At 41.8% G+C, this 27,993-nt stretch overlaps 2 protein-coding genes across 3 annotated transcripts; one reads left to right on the top strand and one right to left on the bottom strand.

The window, feature by feature from the left end:
• Positions 1-129: 129 nt before the first annotated feature.
• zfand5a (zinc finger, AN1-type domain 5a) lies at positions 130-7,715 on the bottom strand. 2 transcript variants are annotated; one of them, XM_080036984.1, is made up of 6 exons: positions 7,393-7,715; positions 3,858-4,019; positions 3,087-3,189; positions 2,884-2,969; positions 2,208-2,336; positions 130-2,066 (listed from the first exon to the last, which is right to left on the bottom strand). In XM_080036984.1, the coding sequence occupies exons 1-6, from the start codon at positions 7,421-7,423 to the stop codon at positions 1,918-1,920; spliced, it is 660 nt and encodes a 219-aa protein (XP_079893110.1). In that variant the 5' UTR covers positions 7,424-7,715; the 3' UTR covers positions 130-1,917. The 2 variants fall into 2 exon arrangements, with proteins under 2 accessions (XP_079893110.1, XP_079893111.1); XM_080036985.1 differs by having other exon boundaries at positions 7,467-7,715.
• A 9,735-nt stretch (positions 7,716-17,450) lies between these two features.
• tmc1 (transmembrane channel-like 1) lies at positions 17,451-27,746 on the top strand (the record flags this gene model as incomplete). The annotated part of the gene is made up of 20 exons (XM_080050613.1): positions 17,451-17,532; positions 19,567-19,766; positions 19,929-20,098; positions 20,217-20,405; positions 20,529-20,619; positions 20,714-20,795; positions 21,016-21,122; positions 21,286-21,384; positions 21,516-21,658; positions 21,747-21,891; positions 21,986-22,180; positions 22,683-22,862; positions 22,952-23,104; positions 24,556-24,684; positions 24,821-24,888; positions 24,989-25,228; positions 25,326-25,451; positions 25,584-25,662; positions 26,862-26,997; positions 27,532-27,746. 20 exons carry the CDS (start codon positions 17,451-17,453, stop codon positions 27,744-27,746), a joined length of 2,829 nt encoding a protein of 942 aa, XP_079906739.1.
• Between the last annotated feature and the right edge of the window lie 247 nt (positions 27,747-27,993).

Here is a 27,993-nt window from a genome sequence, read left to right as displayed (position 1 = left end):
AATGAATAATGCCACTTAAAAACAAATATTTAAAATAGCCATCACACTCCAACTTTACTTGAACACTTCAGAATTAGAAAATGGGGAGTCGCACAAGTAAACACACAAAAAAGATTGTTAATGTCTCTCTGTACAGTTTTATTTACATGATACTATTCTGTCGTAATGCTGGATAGCAAGATTATATGTAATACATAAATATCAACACAGTTTGTTGTTTTTTCATTTTTTGTACAAATTTGCATATAACTAAGAATCAGAAAGGAAAACTCAAACGGATACATACAGTTGTTTTAAATGAAAAACACATCCTTACAGGGGGATAAAGAAAATATGGAGAGGGGGGGTTAAAACAAGTCACAAACATACATGGTTTCAATGTGTCAGGCAGCCATGAAAACACACTTTTGCACAGAAATGTGCACACACACACACACACTCACACACACTTATCTATGGTGCTCTAATGCGACACACAGACCATTAGCTGTTAGACAGATGAAAAGTTACATCTAATCTTGGTATCTATTATTTTTCATAAATCTAGCTCTGGCATGCTCCTGTAGTTCTGTAAACATGTGCTGATAAACCGGGTAGCTCCACAGACAAGGAACAACACATCCACCCACAAACACATACTCACTGTGCTCACATGAACGTTCTGTTAGCGCATTTAAAAAAAACAAATTCATGGTTCACATACCCTAGTCCACAAATGCACTGAATACATGCGCTAACATCAGCACAATATCAATGGAAGAGAAAAAAAAGCTAATAAAATAACAGATAATTGTCTCTCAGCAAATAAAATGTCTGAAACCCTAAGTTTTGTTATGCCCAATATTTCTGAAACACTAATGCAGATGAAGAGTAACTCATGCATTTATCCCATTCATTCATTCATGCCCCTACAATATTGTTCCTTAAAGTCAACCTCCAGGCCTTGCCAGGGAAGGATTCCATCCTTCCTTTCGGGCCACACATCGGCACACACGGCCCTGCTCCACACAATATGAGCGCAGGGGGACTCCTTTACCCATTATGTCCATTGAAAATGTTTTTAGGATTCAGTTAAACGTGGAGTCATTGTGTTTGTCCCTGTCTAGCGTGATACCTCCAGTCATAATGGAACAGCCTCATCACAATCAAACCGATCGAAGTCAACACCGACATGCTGATCAGAGGGTCACTGAGGCCGACTATCAAGATGATCCATTGTTCTGCTGGGGGTCAAAGCTGATGAAAACAAAGTAAAACGGGAAGACGACAAAGCTTAACACAGCAGCTGTGAGGTAGGTAAAGCTAGGAAAGACAGAGACAAAGTAACAAAGCCCCCTTGTGCGTGGTAGGGGACAGTTGTACGGTTCTCCAAACGCTGACTGACTCCAGTACCAACGGAGCACAGAGCAAATAGTTTAAAAAGGTTGAGGGACACAACTTGTGTGGACTGTTACTGTGTATTCTGAATGTTTTAAAAGACCTGCCAGTGTCTGACACATGACAAGGTTCAAGAGTAAAATGGGTTGGCTATGGTTTGGCACAAAATGGCGCCTGGTTTGGGTGAGAGGAGCACAGCATATCCTGGACAGTAAGCCTGGGCCGCTCTTAATAAGACAATACATATTCTTAGAAAAACAATAGGACTGAACAGCGGCAAAAGTCACACCACAGAAAAATAGAATAAAACAAACTAATGAATTAAATCAAAAAAAGAAGAAAGGTGATCATTCATGCATCTCCGTCAGATAGGATCCTTTCTTTCTTTTTTCTTCTTTTTTTCCCCTCCGTCAATTTTCTTGAGGTTGTTATTTTGTAAATCAAGTCCTTTTCAATTGTCTCTTAAAGGTTCACACTCATACTCCAGTCTTTGTCAAAAGCTGTTGTCATCGTTGCCGCTGCTTGTCGTTTGTGTCAAATCTATATTCTCTGGATCTTGTCTGCCACCACAACAGGGTTCTCTTTGCGGATCTTGGCAGCGGCCTCTGCCTTGTAATCATATGGGCAGTTGTGCTTGTCCGAGTACCGGTGGATGCCACAGAACAGGTTGCCACAGCGACAGTCAAACCCTATAAGCACAAAGGTCAGGGGTTAGCGCAAGAACAGTAGAAATGGTAAGAAAAAGAATACCCTTTATCTCTCCATTAACGACCAATCAAACAATAATCATAACCTGAATTAAAAATGATCAGATGCCCCCTTCAGCTCACCTGTAAGGCCCACCCTTTTGCGGCACAGGAAGCATCTATTCTTTTTGGGTTTGGGGGTGTCACCATTGCCTTCTTCACTGCTGGAAGAAGTTCCAGGAGCAGGGCTAGAAGCAGCAGGCTGACTTACAACTACACAGAGAAAGAAAACAGGGAGAAAAAACGTTTAATAATGCAAGGTTTCGCTATTATTACTATTGTCGCTTTTAATTATCAAGCGCAGCATATTGTTTTTGTATATGTTTTTTTCCTCCTAGATCTAGAAGATATAAACCCACTGGCACCTTAAATTGTGCACTTTTGTCCCCTCACGATAGAGATTAGAGTGTTCCTTATCTCTTAATTACCCCCCTCTCATTCTTCGTGGAAAATACTGCTCCCACTCTGAGAAAGTGTCTGGCAGGCAACAGCAAATCTGAGAATGGCCTCTGGCGTAGAGGTATTTTTAAACAGATTTATTTTTAGGCTCTCTCCCTCTCTTTCTTGGAGGCTGTAAGTAAAACCAACAGTTGGGTTTGAGGTATGCAGCGAAGCATAAAAAATAAACAGTGGCCACAGTGGATACTAAAAGGTGATCTTTGCTTTAAGAAATCCATGTGTGTGAGCAGTCACCCACCCGTGTCTGTTCTTTGCGTGCACATCTATTGTCCCCTTGTTTGTGTGTTTATGCGTCTCTTACCAGGTTCTAAGGGTTCTGGCTTGTCCTCTCTCGAGATGCTCATCTCTGTCATTTGTTGAGTAACAGGAAGAGATCCTTGAATAGTCCTGGTGGTTGAAATAAAATAAAAAAGGAGGAAAGGCTTTAGCAGGAGAAAGGGAACCAGTGAGACTAACAGAAAGCCTACTGAATATCTCCAACAGTTAAACACAGCTAGTACTGACCTAGACATGACTGGTGAAGAGGCAGGGGAGGCATCAACCTTGGCTAGACTGGCTTCTAGTCTCTGGATGGCTGAGGCCCCTGAGGAAGAACTACCAGCTGAGCCTGGAAGAAAACACAGTGAATGCCATTAGACAAAACTCAAAACAGAAAACAATAACATTTCAACTCAACACAAAGTACAAAACATGCACAATCATCGGCGCATTCAGAGGAATGTGCATACAAATTTTCTTCGCAAACGCTGCACTGCATTGATGTTGAAATAATACCTCATTAATCATTTAAAATCTCTTAAGGTGACTTGGGAATGTAGAAATATCGGGCCAATTCCCTCCCTCTCAAAGCTGTATTATCTTTTGTAACGTGTTTGTCTTGTTGGAAAAAAAGGTTCTAACAGGTCACCAATGTCCCCCAGGAGAGAAACTTCAATGTTTGACCTAAGAAATGTCTAAAGGAGTGAACAACCCCTACCCTTGAACACTATAATGAAGAAAACAGCTGTCTTTCATTACACAAGAGTGAAAAACAGAAAGAGGGGGGCAAGGGAAGGAGAGCTGGGGAAAAAAAAAAACACACCGACCAGCCTGGAACTGGTTTGATTTCAACGTCTACACTTTTCTCTATCTGTAAATGTATAGTTTGAAGAGCAGTTATGTGTTGACACCCTGAACTCGAGGCGACTGAAACCCAATTTGGAGTGCGCAAGTTTTTCCCCATTTCTCTGAGAAACGCACAGAATTTATTTTATTTTAGTGACGTGAGTGACTTACCCATAGGGCTGTGGGGGCTCATACGGTCGCTGCTCTGCTGCCGTGTCAGGTGATCCTTATAGCATACAGAGCACATGCCATCGGTTCTTGGGTTGCCATAGAAACCACAGCCTGTGGCACAAAGAACGGGCATGGCGCTCTGGTTCGTCTCTTGGGCCATTGCTAACAGAATGAAAGAGACACAATGAGAATGCTTATTAGTCTGACAGACACACACAAGGACCCAACCAGAGCATTTTTGCTGCACGAAAACTTCAATGTGAAATATGACTGAGAGCTAAAATGTTTCCCCATCACAGGTGAGGTCAAGTTCCCCTTTAAAAAGACGCTGTCATCCTGCCAGTCTGGTTCTACAGAAATGTGACGGGCTGAGATAACAGGAGTCGTATCATGAAAAAAAAAAAATCAAAAATCAAAAATGCCTGTTTTGTTGTTGTATCTGGCCTTTAGCCTGTACACAGTAATGAAGGCTTCTCAGCAGGAAGTCGAGGGAACAAACAACAGTCGCTGTGTTCTGTTCAGCAACGTGGCAGAAGCCGGACTCCGTTCTGTCCAACAGCTTTGTTTCACGGCCGTGTCCCCAATTCCTCCATCCATTTTCATCCCCACACACTTATCACTGCCATGAGAAAAGTTGGTTATGGCTCCTTTCTTCCTAACATTTCACATCTTAGGAAAAACGGTTTCATTATTTGGCCCATCATGCCTCATAGCTAATAGGTATAGTAAATTCTTCACAATTAAAACAGTAATTGTGTTATGTGTGAAAGAAAATAACCTCATGGCCACGCACTTACGCATCATCGTTGTGCATCATAACAATCACATGAGTACAATAAGTCTTAACAATAACCAACAAAAAGAACAGGAATTCATACGGTAAAGTAATATTCTGCTCTTCTACCAAAAGACACAAGATAATGAATAGAGAAGAACAGTGTTGATTGCTGGTTTCAGAAAGCATCCACCTCCCTCCCCGTGGTTCTTGCCAAACAGAGATTTCAAAACTTCCAGTGTCATTTCACCACACACATACGCCCATAAACAAGCAAGTATGTGCGTAACTTGGCGAAACGTGTGTAGCCCTATGACGTTATCGACCGGCTCTGCTGCAATGCAATACAGCTGGAATGTGTGTAAACAGAGGCGCTGCCTTTGAGGGAACACATCAAAAAGTAAACCTTGATGAATGAACAAAAACAGACAAACAGTAAGGCCTAGATTAGGCATCCTGTCTGCCGGTCCTGCCCTGACTGTTTCACAAATCATCAGATCAACTGATACCAGATGACCCCCACCCCCGCCTGTGACTGTCCTACCAAAAACTAAAACACAGCCAGTATACACAGCAAGAGAACCATATCTCCATTGCAAACAACCGTTAGTCCTTATGTGGTGTAACATGGCAGCTGCTTCTTACTTGCCTGAGTGTGAGGCTTGTCTGTATTCTGGTCACGGACACAAACAGCGCAGCAGACGAGTCTTCCATGAGACGCTGGCTGTTGTTGTTTCTTTAGAACGTCCTGTCAGTTCACTCAAGGTGTCCTGACCTCACCAACAGAGTAACAAGTGCTCTTAAACCTTGAGCAACATCCCACACCAACCCCCACCCCTGCGTGCTATCACTGCCGTGTCAACAAAGGGTTTCCTTGGAAAAGCCCACAAAGACCTTTTCTCCCTTATGGTGTCACGTGTTCAACTGCTGACTGCTGAAAAATACCAGCCAGGGCAACTGAGCTGGAGTTGGATTTTTTTTCATTACACGTGACATAGTTATAATGGTCTTTTCTTTTTTTAAACCCACAACATGGACAGCTACATTTGGACTGCAGGGTCTGATCTACACACCCAGACAGACCCCATGTCCTCCAGACAAGGTCTTCAAACAAATACAGCTCCTTAAAAAAAGGAATGATATCTAAGACTAAGCCTTCATCACATCTTAAAAACCAAAACAACAGAAAAAACAAGGAACACAGCGAGGCCCTTAGCCAGCAGAGAACAGATTAACTGTGGCTGTTGACTTTATGACACAAAGGGAACAATGAACAGTGAGGCTCAGCTGTCACGTTTGTGCCCAGCTGTCAGACAAACAGCAGGCCTGTGAACATAACCTTTACCAAGACCTTTTCTAGGTTGAAGGTACAGACACTCAGGCTGGAGGTCACACATATTACTCATGAAAGAAAAACTGACCATGTGGCTAATGCTGATGTTTACCACCAAATGGAGGTAATGGAAAATATTATTATTGATTGATTAATAGCTACATTACTGCTCTTGAGCAAAACAAATACCAGTGCCTTTCGTTTTCAACTTTACAGTAAGCTACAACTATGCCATTGACTGTGTGTCTCAAATGTTGTATATCCGACAGGGTAAGTCAGGGGCTTTCCAGATAAGCAGCCTCAATCATTCACTACCAACTTCCTTTCTCAAAACCCCACTCACTCACTCACACCACTAACATGTGAAAACTGGTCTGACTGAATTTGATCCCTTTGGGTTCTAGACAATCGACGCATAGTTTGAAGAACATACGTGTGAATAGGCTATATGGAGCAAACAAAAGGGGGAAGGAAGACTTTGCTCCTGTATCAGTCTCATATATCAGGCCCTGCTGAAAACTACTGAGTCACACTGAAGGACGGAACAGAAAAAAAGCCCTCAGTTGTTTTCTTTCAAGCAAGTGAATTATGCTCTGTGAAAAAAAAGGACACGGTGTTGCAAATTATCACAGGAGGCAGAGAGGAAGGCAACAGCACTGATGTTTTCTGATAAACCACAGTCTAGACGGTGTGTTCACTGCTCCCTTTGTTTCTTCTTTATTCCTTTGTCTACAACCCCTACGCTTCCTGTTTAGCCATCGTTTGGTGTGGCTCTCCTTTCTCGCAGCATTTTCCACTAGTAGGCTAACCATTCAATACGTGTTTACAACAAACCAATGTGCAGAACCTCGATTATATAAGCACTCTTAAGTAGGCTACTTAAAAACGACTTGCCGTCGCCACATAGCTCTGAACGCCGACCCAAAGCTCGTTTCCACCAAAGCTGATCCTACTATAGACACACACACACACACACGGCAAAAGCTCTGCTGGCAGTTCATTTAATATTTAACCAAAGGCTCGGTAGTAATTTCAGGGAAACCCTCTCGCTCTACTTGCCCGTTCGGCTTATACATTTTCTATTTCTAGACAGGAATTAGTTGGCTTTGGTTCCCCATCCCCCAGCTCTGGGCCAATAGAAAAACAGAAGATAGCAACCATCGACAGCAGCTAGCTCCCTCCCTTGTTTTCCCCACTGAAGCAGACGGAGTCACGTTTGAGGACTAGTGATATTTCCAGTCAAAGAAGAGATGGTGGTGGAAGCAACTTAAACCAGCAAAAGACCCACACACACTCATACAAAAAAAGCTTGTTTACCACACAATACAATCACCCACACACACAGCACCTGACCTTTCAATCCACCGTTAAAGGTCGCAGTGACCGACCGCCAGCTCTAGTTAAACACCCCTCTTTTCGTTGTTTACCTCGACAAGCTGAGCTCACTTCAAAATTCATCCTTGTTAAGAGAAAAAAGAAACCAATAATCCAAGATCATCACCTGCTAAAAATCGATGGGGCTTCTCGCGAGACGACAGGAAAAGTGGCCGTTTGTCTCTTGGCAGAAGAAAAAAGGGGATCGAGGGGTTTCAGGTCCTGGTAACGTCCTTTTTGGTTCTGTGTCCAGCTGTGTTTCTTGTGTGGCGTTGTCCTCCGTATCAGTGAGGTTTCGGTGGCTTTAATTCTCCCTTCCTCGCCCTCCTACCTCTCTTTCTCTCTCTCTATCCGTCTCCCGTCCCTTCTGGATGGATGTTTGTTTCCTTCTTTAGTAAGAGGAGTGGTGGATGATGTCACGGGTAAAACAACGTGTCGCCATTGGCTGGCCGCGGAGCCCCCGAGCGCAGTTCTGCTAAACGGCGGGGTGTGCGCATGCGCGTGCCCAGGGTGGCATTATTACACATCTATTCGTCATCCTTGTACAAGGCCACGACTCTTTTTTTATTGAGTAATTCACCTAAATGTGAATGGTTGTGCTGACATGACCGAATTGAAAAAAAGGACTTATGACTAAGACGCTAGCCTTCTGGAAATGCCTCCAGTACAAGATGCAATATCTGTGATGCCGCTATTTTGTATAGGCAAAGCAGCCTGGCCCCCTCCTGCCACGATTAGTTCTGTCAGAGGAAAAAAACAAGTGCAGATTTACACAAGAGAGATAAACAAGCCTGTTTGTCATGGGAGAGTGCACTTGGCTGCAAACGTACACACACACACACACACACACACACACACACACACACACACACACACACACACACACACGCACACGCACACGCGCACGCACACACACACACACACACACGCACACACACACACACACACACACACACACACACACACACACACACACACATAAACTTGTTGACATTTAGAGTGTAAACATGTTTTCTTGCATAACAACAGTTACAATAAGCAAAAGAGGTGTGTGATACCAAGTCATACCCACCCAACCCTACACAAAGCCCTCAACTGAACGCAAACATAATTCCAACACTTATCCAATAAGAAAGTCTTTACCTTTTAACAGTTATTTAAATATCTGCCCCAAGTAAAAACAGACCTAAGTGTCATCACTTTTGAAAAAGGGCCACAACCTAAAGGTCTGCAACTCACATTTGTCCTCCCAAACATGAGTGTATAGAACACACAAACACGCGTGTTCATGTTGAGAGTGTAAACATGAGTTGTGGGAGGTGACAAAAGATAAGGGCTGAACAGCACCGACAGATCAGGACAGCTTGAGGACGTATATCTTAGAAAATGGTTGTCATCACACATTTCAAATTCTTATATGCATTTTTATATTCTGGCATTGTGGGGAAAGCTTGAATGTGGTATCAAGATCATTTCAAAGGTAGATACATTTTAGTAGGAGATATACATTAAATGAATAGGCAAATTAGGGAAATACCATTTTAAAGACTCTTATGCTAAGCACTATTCTAAGAATCTTGTGGTGAACATAGTTCCAGTAAAGGATCATGATACTGATGATATGTAACAATATCGTGATCATGCTCAACAGCTGTGTGTTCTTTTGTTCTATCAAGTTTTACTAGCAGTCTGTTTTTTTTAAACTCCAGCAGCCGCCTCATCTTCTTAGGATGTTTTTGTGAAATATGAAAACATGTTCCTTCTACTTGCTTGTGGTGTGCCATGTGTGCTGATTAGTTTATCCTGAAGCTCTAACAAGTCCAAACCGATTCCCCCACCTTGTCAGTGCAACGTCATACACATCCCCAGGCACTATAGGCCACGTCGAGCAGAAAATAAACACTGTGGGGTAGGGCGGCGTGGTGTGTGTGTGTGTGTGTGTGTGTGTGTGTGTATGTGTGTGTGTGAATAGGAGGGAACATGCTGTCATAGGAGGGAACATGCTGTCATCTATCAGTGAGTGGATTCGTGGAAACTTCGAGAATAGTACATTCTGCTAGCTCCAGTTGAAACTGGAATAGGTGTCGAAACTGGAAGAAGATTGGCCAATTGAAAGTAAAAGTAGGCGCTGTTGATCAACTTCCCCTATCTAAGTAAACCCACGCGCACACACACACACACACACACACACACACACACACACACACACACACACACACACACACACACACACACACACACACACACACACACACACACACACACACACACACACACACACACACACACACACAGATAGCATGGTTTCATCATGACATTGCCTCATGCTCCTTATTTGTTCTGCCTGCCATGATAATATTTTGTGTTCGGGGGGAATTTTTAAATTTTTTTTAAATGTGACCTATTTCCAACACACAACAGAAACAAACAAAATAATGTTTATCTCTTTTCTCGCAAACAATTAGAGTTAAGGAGGCCTTGAAACATTGATCATTAGCAATGCTCTGATCATATTACAGTTTTTTTCAATTGCTAACCCACAGTGGGCACAACTGTAGCTCAATGTGCAAAACTCTAACTACAGTCTGCACTACCAACAGTCACTGGAGCTGAACATTTCACTTCACCTGCAAAATAGGCTCAGTGCAGCAAACACTATGAACCAGCTTCATTGAGATAACACATACTGTCATTCAGAACACACTTAGATAAACACTAGCATCAAACCCCAATACACAAATGACAAACTTTTAATCTTTACAGTTTGAATAATTTGAGTTACTTCACACAAATAATAAAATTTCACACAAATAATAAAATTTTCTTTGATGAAAGAGTGAAATTATTTCACATGAAATTGTTTATTTTATAACATACCAGTTATGTTTAGGTAAACAAAAATAAATGAAAAACAGACATTTGCTTCAATAGATACATATTTTTATTTTATATTTTATTGATATTTATCTGTGTAAATATTCTATAATTGTAATACAGAAATACAATTCCTGTAATGTTGTCATTTACTGTAAGGATGCAACTCTTACGTTTTTGTTTGCTGGAAAATTCACATTACAGATTCAACTTTAGATCTTTGCAGATTGGTTTGCACCCTCAACCCTGCCTCTCTCAATGAGAGACCATGATTCACAACAGGGTACATCAGTGTAGCCCTTTCTGTATTTACAGTAATCAGAAAATACAGCTCTATGTCTACTAGGTCTTCCACACATTCACATTCACACTCTCACTGCCACTCTTCTCCCTCCAACAACCTGTCTTCATTGGTCCATTTCCCCCAAAAATATATATACTACATACTGTATATACTGTATGTTCACTAACAAGTCTAAAACAAGACACTTTCTTAGTGTTTCAGTTGAAATTGCAATCAGCAGTGTTTAAAATGCACTAGGCTGAAATCCATTCAGTTTTGAATGTGTGGTTTACAGTTGTGACAGCAGTGTGTTAGCATTTGAAAAAAGTGCTGGAAATCCACAGTGTTGTGCAGGATGTGGTTAAGCCATGAGATAAGTAGAATTTTGAAAATTGTGTTTAATCAATGAAAAATTAGCTAGAGTTTGGTCCACATGAACTGCTGCTGTCCATAGTGTAGTTAGAGTTTTGCACTTGGCGTTCCAGTTGTGCCCACTGTGGTTTAGCAATCGAAAAAAACTGTAAAGTCAGATTGCTAATCTTTGAAGCCAGCTGGTCACTATAACCTTAGGATAACCAGTGGTTATCTGAATGATTAACAGGCTCCACAGTAGCTCTGTGTTAGCATGAGGAGTGAACACAAGAAGGAGAGGTGTCATCGTTATCTTATGTGCTCGAGCAACATGTCACACTTCAGTCATTTACTCAATATCACATGATGTTCTTGTTGTTTCCTGCTTTTCTCTATAGGCTTTTCACAAACAATCACTTTGATGACAGTGGGTTCATCTAAATGCAATTTACAACCAGTATAACACTGGGCTGTCTTCCAAAACCAGGACGATTATTTGCTGACTAAAGTGTCAGTGTTATCGAATAATGCAATCACGTGACAGCAGAAGGATGAATTATTGACAAGCAGCAACAGGTAGTGTTGATTTAGATGAAAGGTCTTGCTCACAGTATGGTTACTGTGAAAAGACCCATCATGTTTTTCATCATTTTTATGCAAATGTTCCTCCATGTATTAGACACAGTAGAAGTAGTATGGTCCCCTTATTGTACTGAAACAAGCTTTTCATATTTGAGTAAAGAAAGCACAGGACGGTAGGGGGAAGGTAAGAGCAAAATGTGGTCAGTGTTTTACACTGAGGTCTTTGTGTGTGTGGGTGTGTGTGTGTTGTTGTTAACGCAGGCAGCCCTGCATTGACGGAGAAGCAGAAAAGAAGGAACATGTGTGTGTGAAATGTATGTCTGTTTAGTATGTGAAGGTTCATGGGTTTCAGTTTGGGGAGGGGGCAGCTGAGGAGAGAGTGTCGAGTATCATCACCCATCCCCCTCGCTGTCATAGCTCTGCTTGGACGTGTGTGTGTTTGTAGTTATTGTCAAGACAGTGTGTGTGTGTGTGGGGGGTTAGGTATAATAGAGCTGGTAGTTGTATGTGTGGGTGAGGGGGTAACGATTTGTTTCCCTGACCATGACTCGTCCACCTGAGGGGCTGAGGCTAACACTGTTGCCATGACAACAGATGAACACACATTTTTGTTGTGTGACAGTCTAAGGGGGCGTGAGAGGGTGTGAGGATTACTTATGTGAATGTGGAACAGCCCGCCTATAGTTACCAGGCAGATATTGGCCCACCCGACACACACACACACACACACACACACACACACACACACACACACACACACACACACACACACACACACACACACACACACACACACACACACACACACACACAGGGGCACAGCTTGCCTGTGTCTAGCGTCTGTGTGGTGAAACGCTGTTGATAAAGGGGTTGCTGGTGGAAATGGCAGCTTATCCATTTACATAAGCTGTGTGCGGGGCTTGATAAGCTCCGCACCAAGGTTCACTAAAACCATTGCTTCAAAACTTGATCCCCTACCCTTCCCTGACCTCATTCAACTTCATGTGCAGCCCATGGAATAGGGGGCAGTTAATATCTCCTCATGATCAGAAAATCTGGTCATTATACACAACAAAGGTTCTGTAAACTGGTATGTAAACAAAGAGGCCCACCGTAGCAAGCAACATTCCTGTTTATGTGTATTACAGTAAGACTGGATTTTCTTTCAGCACAAACTCAGTACATACAAGCGGTATAGATAGTGGATTGGAAGGAGATATTCACTGAGTTTGGCAAAAAGTGATTTTGCAGAATTGCTGACCCCACCTTTAAGTGAAACGTGCAAGGTGGAATTCACTGGCGTCCCAAAGAAGCAAGACATTGGATGAAAGATAATAGAACCTGGAGACACATTAAGAAACACAAGAGAAATGGAGACAAAAGAACAAAAGTGGACCAAATGAATGTGATCTGCTGATTCAGCCATTTCTGACCACACTCAGTCCTCCACTTGCTGCTTCACAGCTCCTCGGCATCTCCCCTGAATGTGTTTCTTGTTACTTCTGACTGGGGGAGGAGTCCCACCAAAAGTTTCCCAGGATACACTCTCTGTCTGAACACCCTCCTTCTTCCTTTCTCCTCCCTTTCTTCGCACACACAAACCTCTCTGTACATGGGTATCTGGAGGATTGTTGGAATAAACCAACATAGCATCTGAAATAATGTGTGTGTTGCTGTTTACATTTGCATAGTGCTCTGCAGTGGGTTCATGCTTTGCAGCTGATATAGGAGATCCTATGTAGCCTACTTTGCAGCTGCATGCCTGCATGAGGTGAACAAATGTGAACCCTTGTGCATGTGAGGGCGTGCGTACATGTGTGCAGCAGCATATGCCCGGTGTTCTGCGCTGTTCCCCAGACTGGCTGGTCTTTGTTGCTGCTCCCTCGTGCAGACGGCCCTGGCCACGTGCTTCTCTGTCTGCAAGGACAAGCTACGCCTCCACCCCTTTAATCTAAAACCTGCCCCTACCGTCACTCATACAGTCTGACAGGGTCCTCCCCCCTGCTTGATGACGCTGTTTTACTCACGCATACTCACCATGATCTCCTTTTTCTCTCTCTCACTAACTCTCACACGGTCTATCTGCACACTTCTTCACCTTCCATCCAGGGAAAACCATTTCTTGTTCTCTCTTGCTCCTGATATGTTGAGGGCTGAAATCCCCGTCCCCCACCCCCACTCCCCCCAAAAAGTTTTCTTTCTTCCTCTATACTTCCATGCTTGGACACCAGTCAGTTCTCAGAAACCCCCCAGAAACAGGAAGAAGGAATTTAGTGAAGGGGAAAACAAGGGAGGGTGAGATCAAGTTGGACAAGGGCTTGGTTTCATAGCAAAGACATGAGGGTTTCTAAGGGAATAGTGTTGTGACTGTTTTTGTTACCCCCCCCCCCCCCCCCCTTACGTATGTTGTAATCACTTGATATTAAACAAGGATGAAATTCCATTAGCAGCATTCAGAGTATAGTCTGTTTATAGCTTCCCTGAAACTGAAAAACAAGTCAAACCTCCCAATCATCCCAGACAGGCTTCCAGTTGAACACCCTGTATCACACTGAAACTACACACTTAGACTTCTTCACCGGCGGAAAGTCTCTTTATGCCACCATTGTCTCATCTTGAATCCCTTTGGCAAAAATGGGATTTATAGTCTGAGTCACACCTGATTAACCTGCACCCCCCTCACCTCTCTCTCTCAGCTCCCTTCACTCTCTGACAAAAACAGCCACGGTTTGCCCTCGGGGCCACAACTCCCTGCTGCTTTACATTTAGTGTCAACAGTTGTGGAGCTGAAGAGACTTTATTGCTATACAAAGTTCACGGGTTTATCGTGCCGGTGGAGAAAAACAAAGAGGCACAACCAGACACACCAACTGTGTTTGAGCATTTGTTTTCGACTGTTGAGGTGAAAAATTATGTTTAAAAAAAGGATGATTTATTATATCTGACAAGCTATAAAGAAAGAGAAACTTAGATTCGAAGAAATATCCTCGGTTATTGTAGATTGTTGCTTCTCATAACCCAAAACTGATAGAGGATTGTTTCCTCTGTTTAACTCGTATTTTTATTTTTAGCAATGTATGGTACAGTGCCATTGGATCTCACTACACAGGCTTCCTCTGAGTCCATCTTGTATTTCCTGTCTCTTTAACCTGCAATAGGGGGCAGGGAGTTTGCTGACAGACAGATCGTCTGTAACAGAGCTGCTGTTTGACTCACACAGTACACACATGCCCTTTGCGGGGATTGTAGCCTCTTACCACGCCAACTGTCAGATTAATCACTGGTATACAGCACAAACACACTGCTCTGTGTATGCACAGCGACACACTCCGATCAGCTCCTGCTCAGAACAGAACAGACTGGAACAAACAAAACAAACGCAGACACATAGGAACTTTGAATAAGATTTCATTATATTTTTTTTACACCCCATAAAGAAAGTTATTATATATATATTATACTGCATATACAGTATATATCTAATATTATTTACATTTCCAGATGTCTCTGAACCCCTATTTTGTATATAACCTTGAAATGGCATTGCCCTAAAGCCAATAAACGGTTGTTTTGAAGAAGTACCATATCACATCATTGCATATAGGCCTCATCCTCACATAGCTGAAAAAGTGGAATAATTAAATACTGCTTCTCCCTGTAAGGCCCCACATCACCTGTAAAAAGTCTACTCCTAAATGGTCTGTTCACCCAAAATAAAACTAAACAAAAGCAAAGCTATTTTCTCATTTTCTTTTATGGTATCTCTCCAAACATATTAGATATTTCTTTTCTTTACTTTTCTTTCTAGAAGGTTGTTCCAATAAAAACAATGAGGCCTGGGAATGATCCTGACTAACCAAGAAACCAAGACATTGTTTCTGGAAAAACACTTTTCTTAGAGGTTGTGAGCTCCCTTAACCAAATTTCTCCTGTGTTGGGGAGAGCAATGGTTCATACGACCAGGCCAAATAAAAACCCAAACTACTCTATCTGCATGGCCAGTGCCACAAGAGATGCATTTATATTGTTCACTTTTTGTGTGGATCCACCTTTTCATATCACACATCTCACCCAATTGATCAGCTTTATACATAAATATATTCATGTTGCTTCTCTGAATACAGTGTCTTGGTGGAGCCTTATGTATACAGTCTGTAATATATTCCCCAGCTACTCATCCTAGCTGTTCTACATGGATGTATCCTTTTTCCACTCAGATGAATCTAGCAGTTTCCTTTGATCTACCTCTCTGCTCAAGTGGCCTTGAAGACCTTCATAACCTCTATGTTCACGGGTTCCCTCGTAGCTGCGGCTATCTTTAGCAGGAGGAAACTAATCTCTCTCTACTCTCTCGTTGCCCCCCATATCACACACACACACACGCACACACACACACGCACACACACACACACACACACACACACACACACACACACACACACACACACACACACACACACACACACACACACACACACACACACACACACACACACACACACACACACACACACACACACACACACAGTTAATGATGAACATGCTTACATGTCTGACACTTTAGGCTTCTCTCTGCACGTGCATAGACAAACCACACACACACACACACACACACACACACACACACACACACACACACACACACACACACACACACACACACACACACACACACACACACACACACACACACACACACACACACACACACACACACACACTTGCCGAAAAAATTTAAGATAAAAATAATCTTCAGCCGTACAGAAGTGTCCCCTCATACACTTTCCAGTACAGAGCAGCAACGCCATCTACAGGTTGGTTTGCTTGGAACACCCTTCTGCCTCTCTTATACACACAGTAATTCACGTTCAGTTTTTAGTCATTTCAGAATGACACCATACTCACATGTGATAATTTCCCCCAGAATTATCCAGAACATTCTCATAGCTGAAAATAACTCCTTTGCACAAATGCCTAACCAGCATCTTTTAAATATTTTCTTCATATGTTCATTTATGTTTAAGCTTTATGTTAATTGTTTAACAAAAAAAAAGATTTTTCCATTATTTAGCTTTTGCCCGAGCATCACAAACTACATTCTATGGATATAGTCCGACCCTATCTTAAACTGACGTGAACCAATCCCAGAGGACCAGCTTTTTGTTCCCAAATGGGCGATGAGTCTCCCTAATGTTAGAGGTTTTTCCCACACAAAAGTGTTACGCATGCACACACATATTCAGAGGTGTCAAATTCGTCCAAAAACCCATCCAGACACACAGGACTGAGACATTATCTAGGACCCATTACACATGGTTCATCAGCTGGAAAGCCATCTGTACGCTGAGATAACAGTGTGTGCCTGTACTTCATGAAAACAATCAGACTGTGGCCCAAGAGTACATTCAGATACATGATGGGAATGTGATTTCACCTCTCAGTGAACCCCAACAGCTGAGGCTGGCCCACGATTAGGCCCGCTGCTCTTATAACCCTTGTGTTCTTGTCCTTTGTCTTTTCACACACACATACCTAGAGGTACACACACGCACGCACACATGATGCATGCACACACACACACCCACACACACACACACACACACACACACACACACACACACACACACACACACACACACACACACACACACACACACACACACACACACACACACACAAACACAGCTGCATAAAGGCAGTCATAACTGTATTGAATAATTGATCACTAGTGAAATTGCGTGGCTCTAGGGTTTCCATGCTCATTGTCCCGGTTTCGGGTTGATGGGTGGCAAGAAAAAAATAAACTTCTCATCAGAGTTCATGTACCAGCCCCTCAGACAAACATCACACACACACACACACACACACACACACACACACACACACACACACACACACATACACACACACACACACACCCACCCACCCACGCACGCACGCACGCACGCACGCACGCACACACGCACGCACACATACACACACACACACTTCATTTTCATGTGTGGGCATGGATAAGCGGCAATGGCATCTATCACTGTGAAGGTACAGGAGGAGAGAGGCCACGTCATACATGCACAGAGTCAGCTGGATGCTCAGGAGACAGGTCAAAGGGGGTACAGGACCATGAGAGGAAGATGCCTCGGAACACTCTCATCACCTGTGAGAATGACAGTGAGTATGTCTCCATGACCAATTCGCTATATTCTGTTTTTGTGTTTTTTTTTTTACATTATAAGACATTATAAGACACAAAATATTGTTGTAGTGTTTTATTTGCTTATTTGCTACAATCTAATTAAAATGATCTTTAGTTTTACTGTAGTTCCTGCATGTCAAAATGTTCATAAGTAGAAAATATTGCTAAATATTACTGTATGATAAAGCAAGGCCCTTTGGTGTCCGTTTGTGGTGTGTTCATGAAATGATTGTGATAACTGATTTGACCTATTTTTGGAATAAAAACATTAATTTTTTATTGAGAATATGATATTTACACTGGAATATGGTTTTAATCATTATAAAAATCCAAACATCAAACATATTTATCCACTGCTTTCTTCCATCCAACTCAGTCGGCTGCATATTTGGGAGCTGGCCTCTGGCCTTGAGCTGTCTCCCTGTCCATGTGGGCTTAGCCTGCCTGTCTCCCGTCATTAGGCCATTGTTTGTCTCATTGTGCCCCTCTGCTGCACTCGGCAGTAATGACCCGTGTGCTGGCCACTCCGGTTACACATCAAAAGGCTGACCACAAATAAATATCTGATCAATTTGTCAGTGATCCTCTTCATTTCACTCTTTATTCATCTTTACTGCAGGATAATAGCACCAGGTATACAATATGGAAGGCTAAGCTCTACCATTGAAAGGAGTCAGTTTTGTATTGAAGACGAAATATATATATATATTCTATTATAATATGTACAGTCTTTACTATAAATAGGGATTAGTAGTTGGTCAGATTATGAAAAATATATAAGTTTCAGCAATCCAGTCCAGTCTTTTATTTTAAAATTAGTTGATTGAATGTCCAACCCATCGTTTACATGATCCTGCAAATTAGGTTGTTAAAAAAAAATTGTTAGCTTTTTGGGATATTCTTCCCATCATGCATTATTGCATTTACAGCTCTCAATTTTTGTTACATGGTGGAGGCTGGCATGTTGCTTGTTACTGTATGTCTCACACTAAATTACACTTGACCATGACAATGAAACCAATGCAAACCCAAATGAAGATAGATATCCACGTAAGTCACTCCATGCCTTCCTAATATGGTCAATGCTGCAGATGTGGATGTCCCATTAAACAGCACTGTTTCTGATCTGGCGGTATTTGCATGCATTCAAAAATGTCAACGTCAGAATGGCGTCAATGGACCAAATTTAAAAGTCAAGCTTTACAATTAACTGAATTTGACACATTATTATAACTATGTGTAATTGAGCAGAAGCAGAAGTAAGTAGTTGTCACAATGTAAAATAATTAGTTAAGCAATAACAAGTAAACAGAGGGGAAATTCTAAATGGGAAAACCTCAAAAATGTCAAGTTCTCTCAACTTTGTCATTTTTACAGTGAAATTATTTCTGTCCCACAGTTGACATTGGCCTGGAGTTTGTAGGTGAGTATTTTCTTGCATATCACATGAATCCTAAATGTTCTTTTGTTTGTTAGGGGCATTTCTTCGGCTAAGGTGATAATGAAAGATGTTCCTCATGAAACAACACTATAATAGAGGCGATGGAGTTTTTACTTTCTAACGGTAATATAGTATATATTTTATCATGTTCCTGGGGTTGGAATTATGTCAGAGATGTTTGTTTTGACCAGTTATTTATTCACTTCCTTCTCTGCTGCCACCGTACACCCTTCCCCTCCCCCCATAGCCATCTGCCTTTTGCCAGTCTATTGTAACATGTTTCCTCAAATATCAAAGGATTATCAGACCATGTGTAAAAATATATCAGTGACCAAAAAAGAGATGTTGATTAACTTAGACAAAGAAAGACTTTACATCACTGTAAGATAATGAGGTGAAGGATCTCATGTTAATGCTATGAGTGAGTGTCAATATGTGCAACATGTTAAGGCTTATTGCACCATTGAAAATTGAACCCAGCATCTATCTCTTTGCTACAGGTGAGGAAGATGAAGTCTCTGTGAGTCAAGAGGAATATGAGAGGGAGAGACACAGAGGAAAAAGACGGTCTGGTGATGGCGAGAGAAAGAAGAGGAGAAAAAGAGCATCCAGAGCAGGAGAAAGGGAAGAGGAATCACATGCCAGGCCCGAAAGAAGGGAAAAGAGCAGGAGAAGGAGGAGGAGAGCAAGAGATGATGAAGTAGTAGAAAGAAGAGAGAGGAAGGAGGAGGAGAAGGAGGAGGAGGAGGAGGAGGAGGAGGAGGAGGGAAAATGCGAACGAAAAAGTGGAAAGACGGGCAAAACGAGGAAGAACATCAAAAACGAAAGTGAAAAAAATAAAGTAAAAAGAAAAAGGGAGCAGGGGGATGGGGATGGGGAGGGAGAAGCTGACGAAAGAAATGCCAAAGGGAAAAAGAAACAAGGAAGTGCCAAAAAAGGAGAAAAAGAGCAGGATGCAGAAAAACTTGCTGTGGAGGAGAAACCGCAGGAACTGAAGAAGAAAAAGCAGAAGAAGAAAGTAGTTGAAACAAGGTAACGTATCATCGTACAAATGAAAACTAATGAGTAATCATCCCAGTCTGTAGTGTGGTCAGCCTTTATTACAAGCAGAAAGGTGATTATTTAAGTCTTTGATCTTCCCTTCCATCAGTTCAGAGCAGGAGACAAGTGAGGTAGAAGACAACCAAAAAGAGGACAATGATGAGACAGAGGTGAGGCCAGAGTCTCTGTCCCCGGAGGAGCTGGAGACACTGGAGGAGGCTGTGGACGAGAGGAAGAAACTCATTCAGGGTCTGAGGGGAAAACCCTGGACAATGAAAAAGAAACTCTTGACCCTACGGTAAAATTCGCTCAACAGGTTGTTATGGAAGTACACTTTGAATAAACATACTCTGTCAGTAGCAGTACGACATGTTGCCCGTATATCTCACTTTTGAATCAATTAATCTCCTCGCTCGTACAGGGAGTCTCAGGAGTTTGTGGATAAATATGAGGGAGCTTTGGGCAAAGGGAAAGGCAGGAAGCTCTATGCGTACAAGGTCATGATGGGCAAGGTTAGGAATTCCCATAGTGATTTGATCGATAATAATTTAGTCATGTCATTATTTGAGTAATCATTTTTTAAATTCACTTTAATGTCTTTTGTAGAAATGGATGAAGTTTCAACGAGACTTTGAAAACTTTAAGACTGCCTGCATTCCATGGGAGATGAAAATCAAGGAGATCGAAAGTAGGTTTGGTTTATTCTTCAGACGTATTTTTTCCCCCTCATAGCCTAAAACATTAGGTGAAGTACTCAAGAATTCAAAAAGTTTTAAGAGACCAGATTATTCATTACAGTTTATAGTGTATGTCATGCAGGCCTCACATTTAGCCCCCAGGTTATCTGCTTTCACAAAGTATTTGCTGGTGTAACACTCCTCTTCGTATTCATTCCCTCTGCCTCTCAGGTCATTTTGGCTCCTCAGTTGCCTCTTACTTTATCTTCCTGAGATGGATGTATGGAATCAACCTGATCTTGTTTAGTCTGACCTTTGGCCTGGTTATGGTGCCAGAGGTAGGCTACTATGAACAGTTTTTTGCGGTTGATTGTAAACCAGTCATAATTTCCTTGTTTTGTTTGGCTTGGTTTAGCTCTCATGTGTAATTCTCTGTTCATTCTGTTTGTGTTGCCTGTTATGATTTAGTTTTCTGATCGCCATCGTTCTTTTTGCTAACAGGCGTTGATGGGCCGGCCTTATGGCAGCATCCCAAGAAAGACTGTGCCCAGGGCCGAGGGGTCCTCTGCCATGGACTTTGCTGTCTTATGGGATTTCGGAGTCAGTTAAGAATATGTGCAAACATCACAATCAGCTGGAATAGCATTTTTTTGAATGCCCATGAGTAATTTTAGAAAATAATGATGCTTTCTTTGTTTGCGGATAACCTCAACTGAGATTTCCATCCACAGGGTTACGCTCAGTATTCAGTCCTCTTCTACGGCTACTACAACAACCAGCGTGCTATTGGCTGGCTCAAGTTCCGTTTGCCTCTGTCATACTTCCTGGTTGGTGTGGGAACAGTGGCGTATAGCTATATGGTGGTCATAAGAACGTATGTTTGTTGTGACTCACTCCACACAATATAATAATCTCCTTAAGGCACAATTTTCCACTGAATCTGTAATTATTTCTTATTGAAGGATGGCCCGCAATGCAAATGAGTCCGGGGTTGGAGATGATAACAGCTTTAATTTCAGCTGGAAGATGTTCACCAGCTGGGACTACCTGATAGGAAACCCTGAAACTGCAGACAATAAGTTTGCCTCCATCACCACCAGTTTCAAGGTGAGTGCAGCTGCCTTTTGGGGATCCAGTGTAGTTATGGCCATTTGTAACACATTTATTTATATCCTGTTTATCCGTCCTTCTACCTCTCCAGGAGGCAATCTTAGAGGAGCAAGAGAGCCAAAAGGATGACAACATTCACCTGACTCGTTTTCTTCGTGTGTTGGCCAACTTCCTGGTCTTGTGCTGCTTAGCAGGGAGCGGATACCTGATCTACTTTGTAGTGCGGCGCTCTCAGAAGTTTGCCCTCGATGGACTAGATACTCACTCCTGGTGGGAGAGGAATGAGGTAGCCTTGAGAAATAAGAGATTGAAAATTAGTGTGAGAGTCATCATAGTATCAGGCAAGACTTATACAGATGGGTGAATATTTGGTTTTTCAAGAATTAGTACCATGCTACCATTTGGAAGTTTGCCTCTTTCATGTTTGACATAGCAAGAAAAGCACATCTGTTATTACTAACAAAAAATAATCATACCAAACTGCTTTGGACTAGTGCATGGTCCGAATGTTGCACGTGCACAAGTTTTCACTCTTAGATTTTCCCTATTGCTGGGCTTTTTGCTAAAATGTAAGTGTGCACAGTATCCTGAGAGACAGAGAAAATCCAGCTGCTGGTGATATTATTTCATACTTCATAGTGATATTATTTCATACTCATATTTTCCACTTACACAATGTGTAAGTGGAAAATACGTAGGCTACACACACTAAAAGATTCTGTGCTGTCCATTGGTGTTCTTACATGTCCTATGAGCCTTTGATTAGTGTGGGCTTTTGTGTTGCTCAGGTGAACATGGTCATGTCATTACTGGGAATGTTCTGTCCCATGTTGTTTGACGTCATCAGCGCCCTTGAGAACTACCACCCTCGTGTCGCCCTGCAGTGGCAGCTGGGTCGCATCTTTGCCCTCTTTTTGGGAAATCTCTACACCTTCATCATTGCACTCATGGATGAGATCAACCTCAAAGTGAGAACTCAAGCAAGAAGATGTGTGGGATATTGTATACTGTCATTTTACAAAATTCTTGACCTGAGGTGTTTGTATATGTGTTGCAGAGGGAAGAGGAACAGATAATAAAGTTTAATATCACCATTTGGGAAGCACATTTTTACAATGGCACAGTATCAGAAAACAGCACTGCTCCACCAATTACTATCCAGCCAGCTGATGTGCCCAGAGGGCCATGTTGGGAGACCATGGTGGGGCAGGTCAGTTTGCATGTGCGTCTATACCAAAAGTTACAAATAATGAATGTATCTTTTTAAAGGGACATGACCAAGTGGAAAGGGACAAGACCGAGTGACCGATGCAGTTAGTTGATCATCAATCAAGATGTCCAGATTTTGAGCAGCCTTTGATGGTTAGATGGTTAGATTGAGACAGAGCTCAGCTGGATACTAATGTTGAGCTGAACAGAAGGACTGGTTGAGATCACCAAGAGTTCAGTTTTGGAGAGTTTGACTCGAAGGCAACATTCCATCATGCAATTTTAGATATAACTAAGGCTGACTGAAGTCTGTGCTTAGACAGTTTTGCTATTATGGGAAGGACAGGTAGAGCTTGGTATCGTCGGCATACAGCAGTGGTAAGAAACATCATGTGAATGAATAACCAGACAAAGGAAGATGCATGGACTTAAATGATTGCTCATAGAATATGGTAGGTGTCTGGTTCAGGAAAGGGTGAACAGAAGCATTTGTTCGTGACTGGGCATACCTTCCTACTGACCTTAGGGTTATTATCTGACATCAGTGCAGATTCAGTGTAATGACCGTTCTCAAAACCAAGTTATGATCAATTAGGTTATCTTGAGAGATGAGGTCAACTTGGGTGAAACTGCATGCTCTGGAACATTGGATAGGGTATTAGAAAGAACGGCCTGTAGTTCTTAATTTGAGATAGATTTAGGAATGGATTTTCAGCAGTGGGGTAACATTGGGGAGAATACCCCAAGATGCTTTTCTCTTAGTGTAAGGAAACAATCCAGTAAGTGACTCACTGTTATTGCAGCAGATGCACAGTGGCTGGGGGCGTCTGTAGATTGGCCACTGAAGGTGGAAATGTATTTCTTAGTGTCCGTAGCAGAACTGGTTTTGTCATGGTAATATGCAATTTTTTTTGGAGTCACATTGAAGGGAAAATGTTGAAATATACTGCTTCTAATCAAAGCATCAGAATCTATAGCAGGTCAGTATTATGAATCATAGCCGTTTGTATTTCAGAATGTCCCTTTTCATCCATGATTCATTTTTCCTATAGCATTTTTCATCACTTGGTCTATCTATGTCTAATGAACACAAATATGGCAAAGTCAGTTATGATAGTGGTGTAAATGAGTGGACTGCCATTTATCAATAGAGCCATCTTTCACTGGTAAATTTGACTATAATACAATTTATTTACAACATATTTAATACTGACAGCTTTGGGTCACCATACATTGATTACCTTTGCTTGACAAATCCTCAGAAATACAGATTTAAGGTTATTTAAGGTTTTCATAAGAAATTATATCTGATGTGTCTTATGTTGGGTAGGACAATTACATTCTGTACTTAGAAAACAATAAACCATACATATGTGAACTAATGAGAAATAAAACATAAAAGTATAACTTTTGTAAAATGATATTTATGTGTGGTTGCTTCATTCTCTGCAGGAGTTTGTGCGGTTGATCATTTCTGATACCATGACAACCTACATCACGCTGCTGATTGGTGATTTCCTGAGAGCTGTGCTTGTTCGTTTTCTCAACTACTGCTGGTGTTGGGACCTTGAGGCCGGATTTGTGAGTCACCTTTTCTTACTGATTAAACTGTGCTACTAAAATTCAACAGACTAAATCATTTATACATCTTTACACCTTCAAGTTAAATTCAAACGTTGGCTATGTAAATATGTAAATTTTGTGTTGTTCGGTAAAGCCGTCCTATTCTGAGTTCGATGTCAGTGGGAACGTCCTGGGCCTGATCTTCAATCAAGGAATGATATGGTAAAAAACAACATTGATTTCATTCTTTTGGTTATGTTTCAATTACCAACAGCAGGTCAGGTACAAAGGAAAACTACCAATGTTTTTCTTTCCCCTCCAGGATGGGTGCTTTCTATGCTCCGTGCCTGCCTGCCCTGAACGTCCTCCGGCTCCATGTGTCCATGTACCTGCAGTGCTGGGCCGTGATGTGTTGTAATGTGCCGCAGGAAAGAGTCTTCAAGGCCTCTGGCTCCAACAACTTCTACATGGCCATGTTGCTGGTCATCCTCTTCCTGTCCACACTGCCTGCCATCTACACCATTGTCACCATCCCTCCTTCCTTTGACTGTGGACCCTTCAGGTAATCATGCTTGGTCAAGGGTACCTAGCATTAACAATTGGATTATTTTAACTTTTTGTCAAAGTCCTGCCCCTTTTATGTTATATTTCACCCTCAGTGGGAAAAACCGTATGTTCGATGTGATCCAGGAGACTCTTGAGTCAGACTTCCCTGCCTGGATCGGTAAAGTGTTCAGCTATGCCTCTAACCCTGGACTGGTGCTACCGTTCATTCTGCTGATGGTGTGAGTCAGTTAACACTCAGCAGCAGAATTGCATGATTAGATGTTTTTCTGACTATGTTGTCATAATTTCTTTTGTGGTAAGGTTTAAGGTTCTTTGACGGTTATCTTACAATTTCTCATTTTGTCTTTTAGGCTGGCAATTTATTACTTGCAATCCACATCTAAAAGCTACAAAGAAGCTAATGTGGAACTGAAAAGAAAACTGCAAACGGTAACTTTAGCTTTACCTGCTTTTGAAAACAATAAATTCATTTTCGTACTAGGACATTTGAATGATGTTCAGTCAAGTGATTGGGGTGGGAATTGAAGTAATGCTGTTTTATTTTTTTTCAATCTTTAATAGACATAAATAAAGAGGGAAATGAATCTATGAAATTCGGATGAACTTTCGTGTTTATTTGTTTGTCATTCAGATTTCATTCTTGTCATTCTAGAGCTGACCAATGCAGTTTAGCATCTTCGAAACTTCCCAACAGTATGAATTCACAATGCTCCTGAGGCCACACTGTGGGAGTAGAGTCTAGCTGCAGCCCCGGAGAACAACACCCTGGCGGGGCGGAAGTACTGTGGCTGGGCGGAAGTGGTGTGACAAACGTGTTTTTTGACTATTTAGCTCCCATAACATGTCTGCTGCTACGTCACTCACTTGCCCTAACCCTAACCACCCAGCTGTAATGCCTGAACCTAATCCTCAAAACAATATAAATAACACAAATTTTGTTGCCTATCGGTCTGCGGTCTTTTTTTATTGTTTCACGTGACCTACTCAAGATGGCCGCCGCGGTGTTCCGTCAGCCGAGTGGAGCTCAATAGCGCCGTGGCTAATCTAATATTCTATCTATATATATTCTAACCTCTCCCTGTTCCCTTGCCCTAACCCTAACCACCCAGCTGTGATGCCTGAACATAATCTAATGTTCTATCTATATATATTCTAACCTCTCCCTGTCCCCTTGCCCTAACCCTAACCACCCAGCTGTGATGCCTGAACATAATCGCCAAAACAATGTAATTTGTCTAAATAACTCCTGAGGTATTTGTCTAAATAACGTTAGAAATATTTTCTAATTTTTTTGTTATGTTAATTTCAGCGATAAATACGTTTATTTGTCTAAAAAAAATAAGAATTCGTAGTTAACTTCCGCCCAGCCAGGGTGTTGTTCTCCGGGGATGCAGCTGGATACTATTGCACTGTGGTGTTGTTCTGGCTACTGTCGTTGTATTAGTATAATCACTCCAGCAGAGAGCAGCAAAGTAATATTAACTTTGTTGCTGCAGCTGAATCAAAGACGTATAATAATTTCTGTATGTCCTTTTAACTTTTTAAATTATTGTGCCTGTGTGGGTTAGTGGATTGGGTTATGTTTCCTTCAGTCAATCTTAAAATTGCTGTTGTGTCTCACTTGCAAGCAAAATGAGGAGAACAAGAAGAAGAACAAACAAGCAGCGCTGAAGGCCCAAATGGATCTAGAGGAGGCCAGACAAGCTGCATCACATACTGCAGAGCGACAAAGAAACAACAACGCATCAGTAGAAGACCAAGAGGGTTAGTACAATGAAAATTACATGAAAAAGAGAATTTCACTGAATAAGTCAAAAATATTACAGGTAGTTGCATAAGTGTAGTACTGAAACACCAATCAGTTGGTAAAGAAAATAAAAATATTTTAAGGCCTGCTATTACTAATTTATTCCACTGCTTTTATTTGAAAGCTTCAGTGAGTTAAGTGACACGAAGAGCTTATAAAATATGCTTTGTTAGAAATATATCTACCTGACATTACATACAGAATAAGCACAGCTAATGGAGGAGGATTTGCTGCTTTTCCTTTAAATAACTGTAACTCATTTTGGATCATTTCAGGATTGTACGATTGTTTGAACCAAACAAGCACTGTGAAGGAATACCTTATAAGTTATTGTGATGGCAGTTCACACTATTCTCAGAACGTTTTAATATATATATTTTTTTATATTGTTATTATTATCACAGCAGAAATGGAGAAAATAATCAGCAGATTAATCCGCAATGGAAATAATCATTTGTCCACCCCTCTTATTCCACCTTCTACTTCATTAGGTTGGGAAGAAAAGCAGGGCAGTAGTCACCGGCTGTCTCATGGTAGGAATGGACGCAACCCTCATCCTCCTGTGAGAGACCAACTTCCAGCCACAAGCGCCTGCCTCTCCAGGACCCATCACCACAGCAAACACGGGGCACCTGGGTACCTGCCGGGTCTCCCTCGGCAAAGTGAACCCAGGATGTGTAGGGTGCCGAGCCTGCAGAGACACTGACAGAATAAACAGCAGCATGCTAGTAAAATGTCACTCGAAGCAAAGCACTTGAATGGGAAGTTCTTGTGAACTGAGGGTAGCAAGAATGTGCACTAACACTCGATGGAAGTTAGTGCACATTTTCTCCTGAATGAAAGTGTTTCCCCCCTCTTTTTTTAACCGTGCATTCATGATAAAAAGAAACTGTTAGCATTTCAAATGAACAGTTGTGCCTCTGTTTATTGAGCAGAATGTAATCTTTCTTTAA

The sequence above is a fragment of the Ammodytes marinus genome (assembly GCF_949987685.1).
Source record: "Ammodytes marinus genome assembly, chromosome: 2".
Lineage (NCBI taxonomy): Eukaryota > Metazoa > Chordata > Actinopteri > Uranoscopiformes > Ammodytidae > Ammodytes > Ammodytes marinus.
This window is presented reverse-complemented; position numbering and strand designations above follow the sequence as displayed.

Bases quoted from the DNA above. Each gene is read 5' to 3' on its own strand.
- zfand5a (XM_080036984.1), bottom strand. From the start codon at position 7,423: ATGAATTTTGAAGTGAGCTCAGCTTGTCGAG. The intron at 3,190-3,857 runs GTAAGTCACTCA...GTTTTCTTCCAG, and splicing joins GAGCCCCCACAGCCCTATGG to GCTCAGCTGGTAGTTCTTCC. The intron at 2,337-2,883 runs GTAAGAGACGCA...TTCTCTGTGTAG, and splicing joins GCCAGAACCCTTAGAACCTG to TTGTAAGTCAGCCTGCTGCT.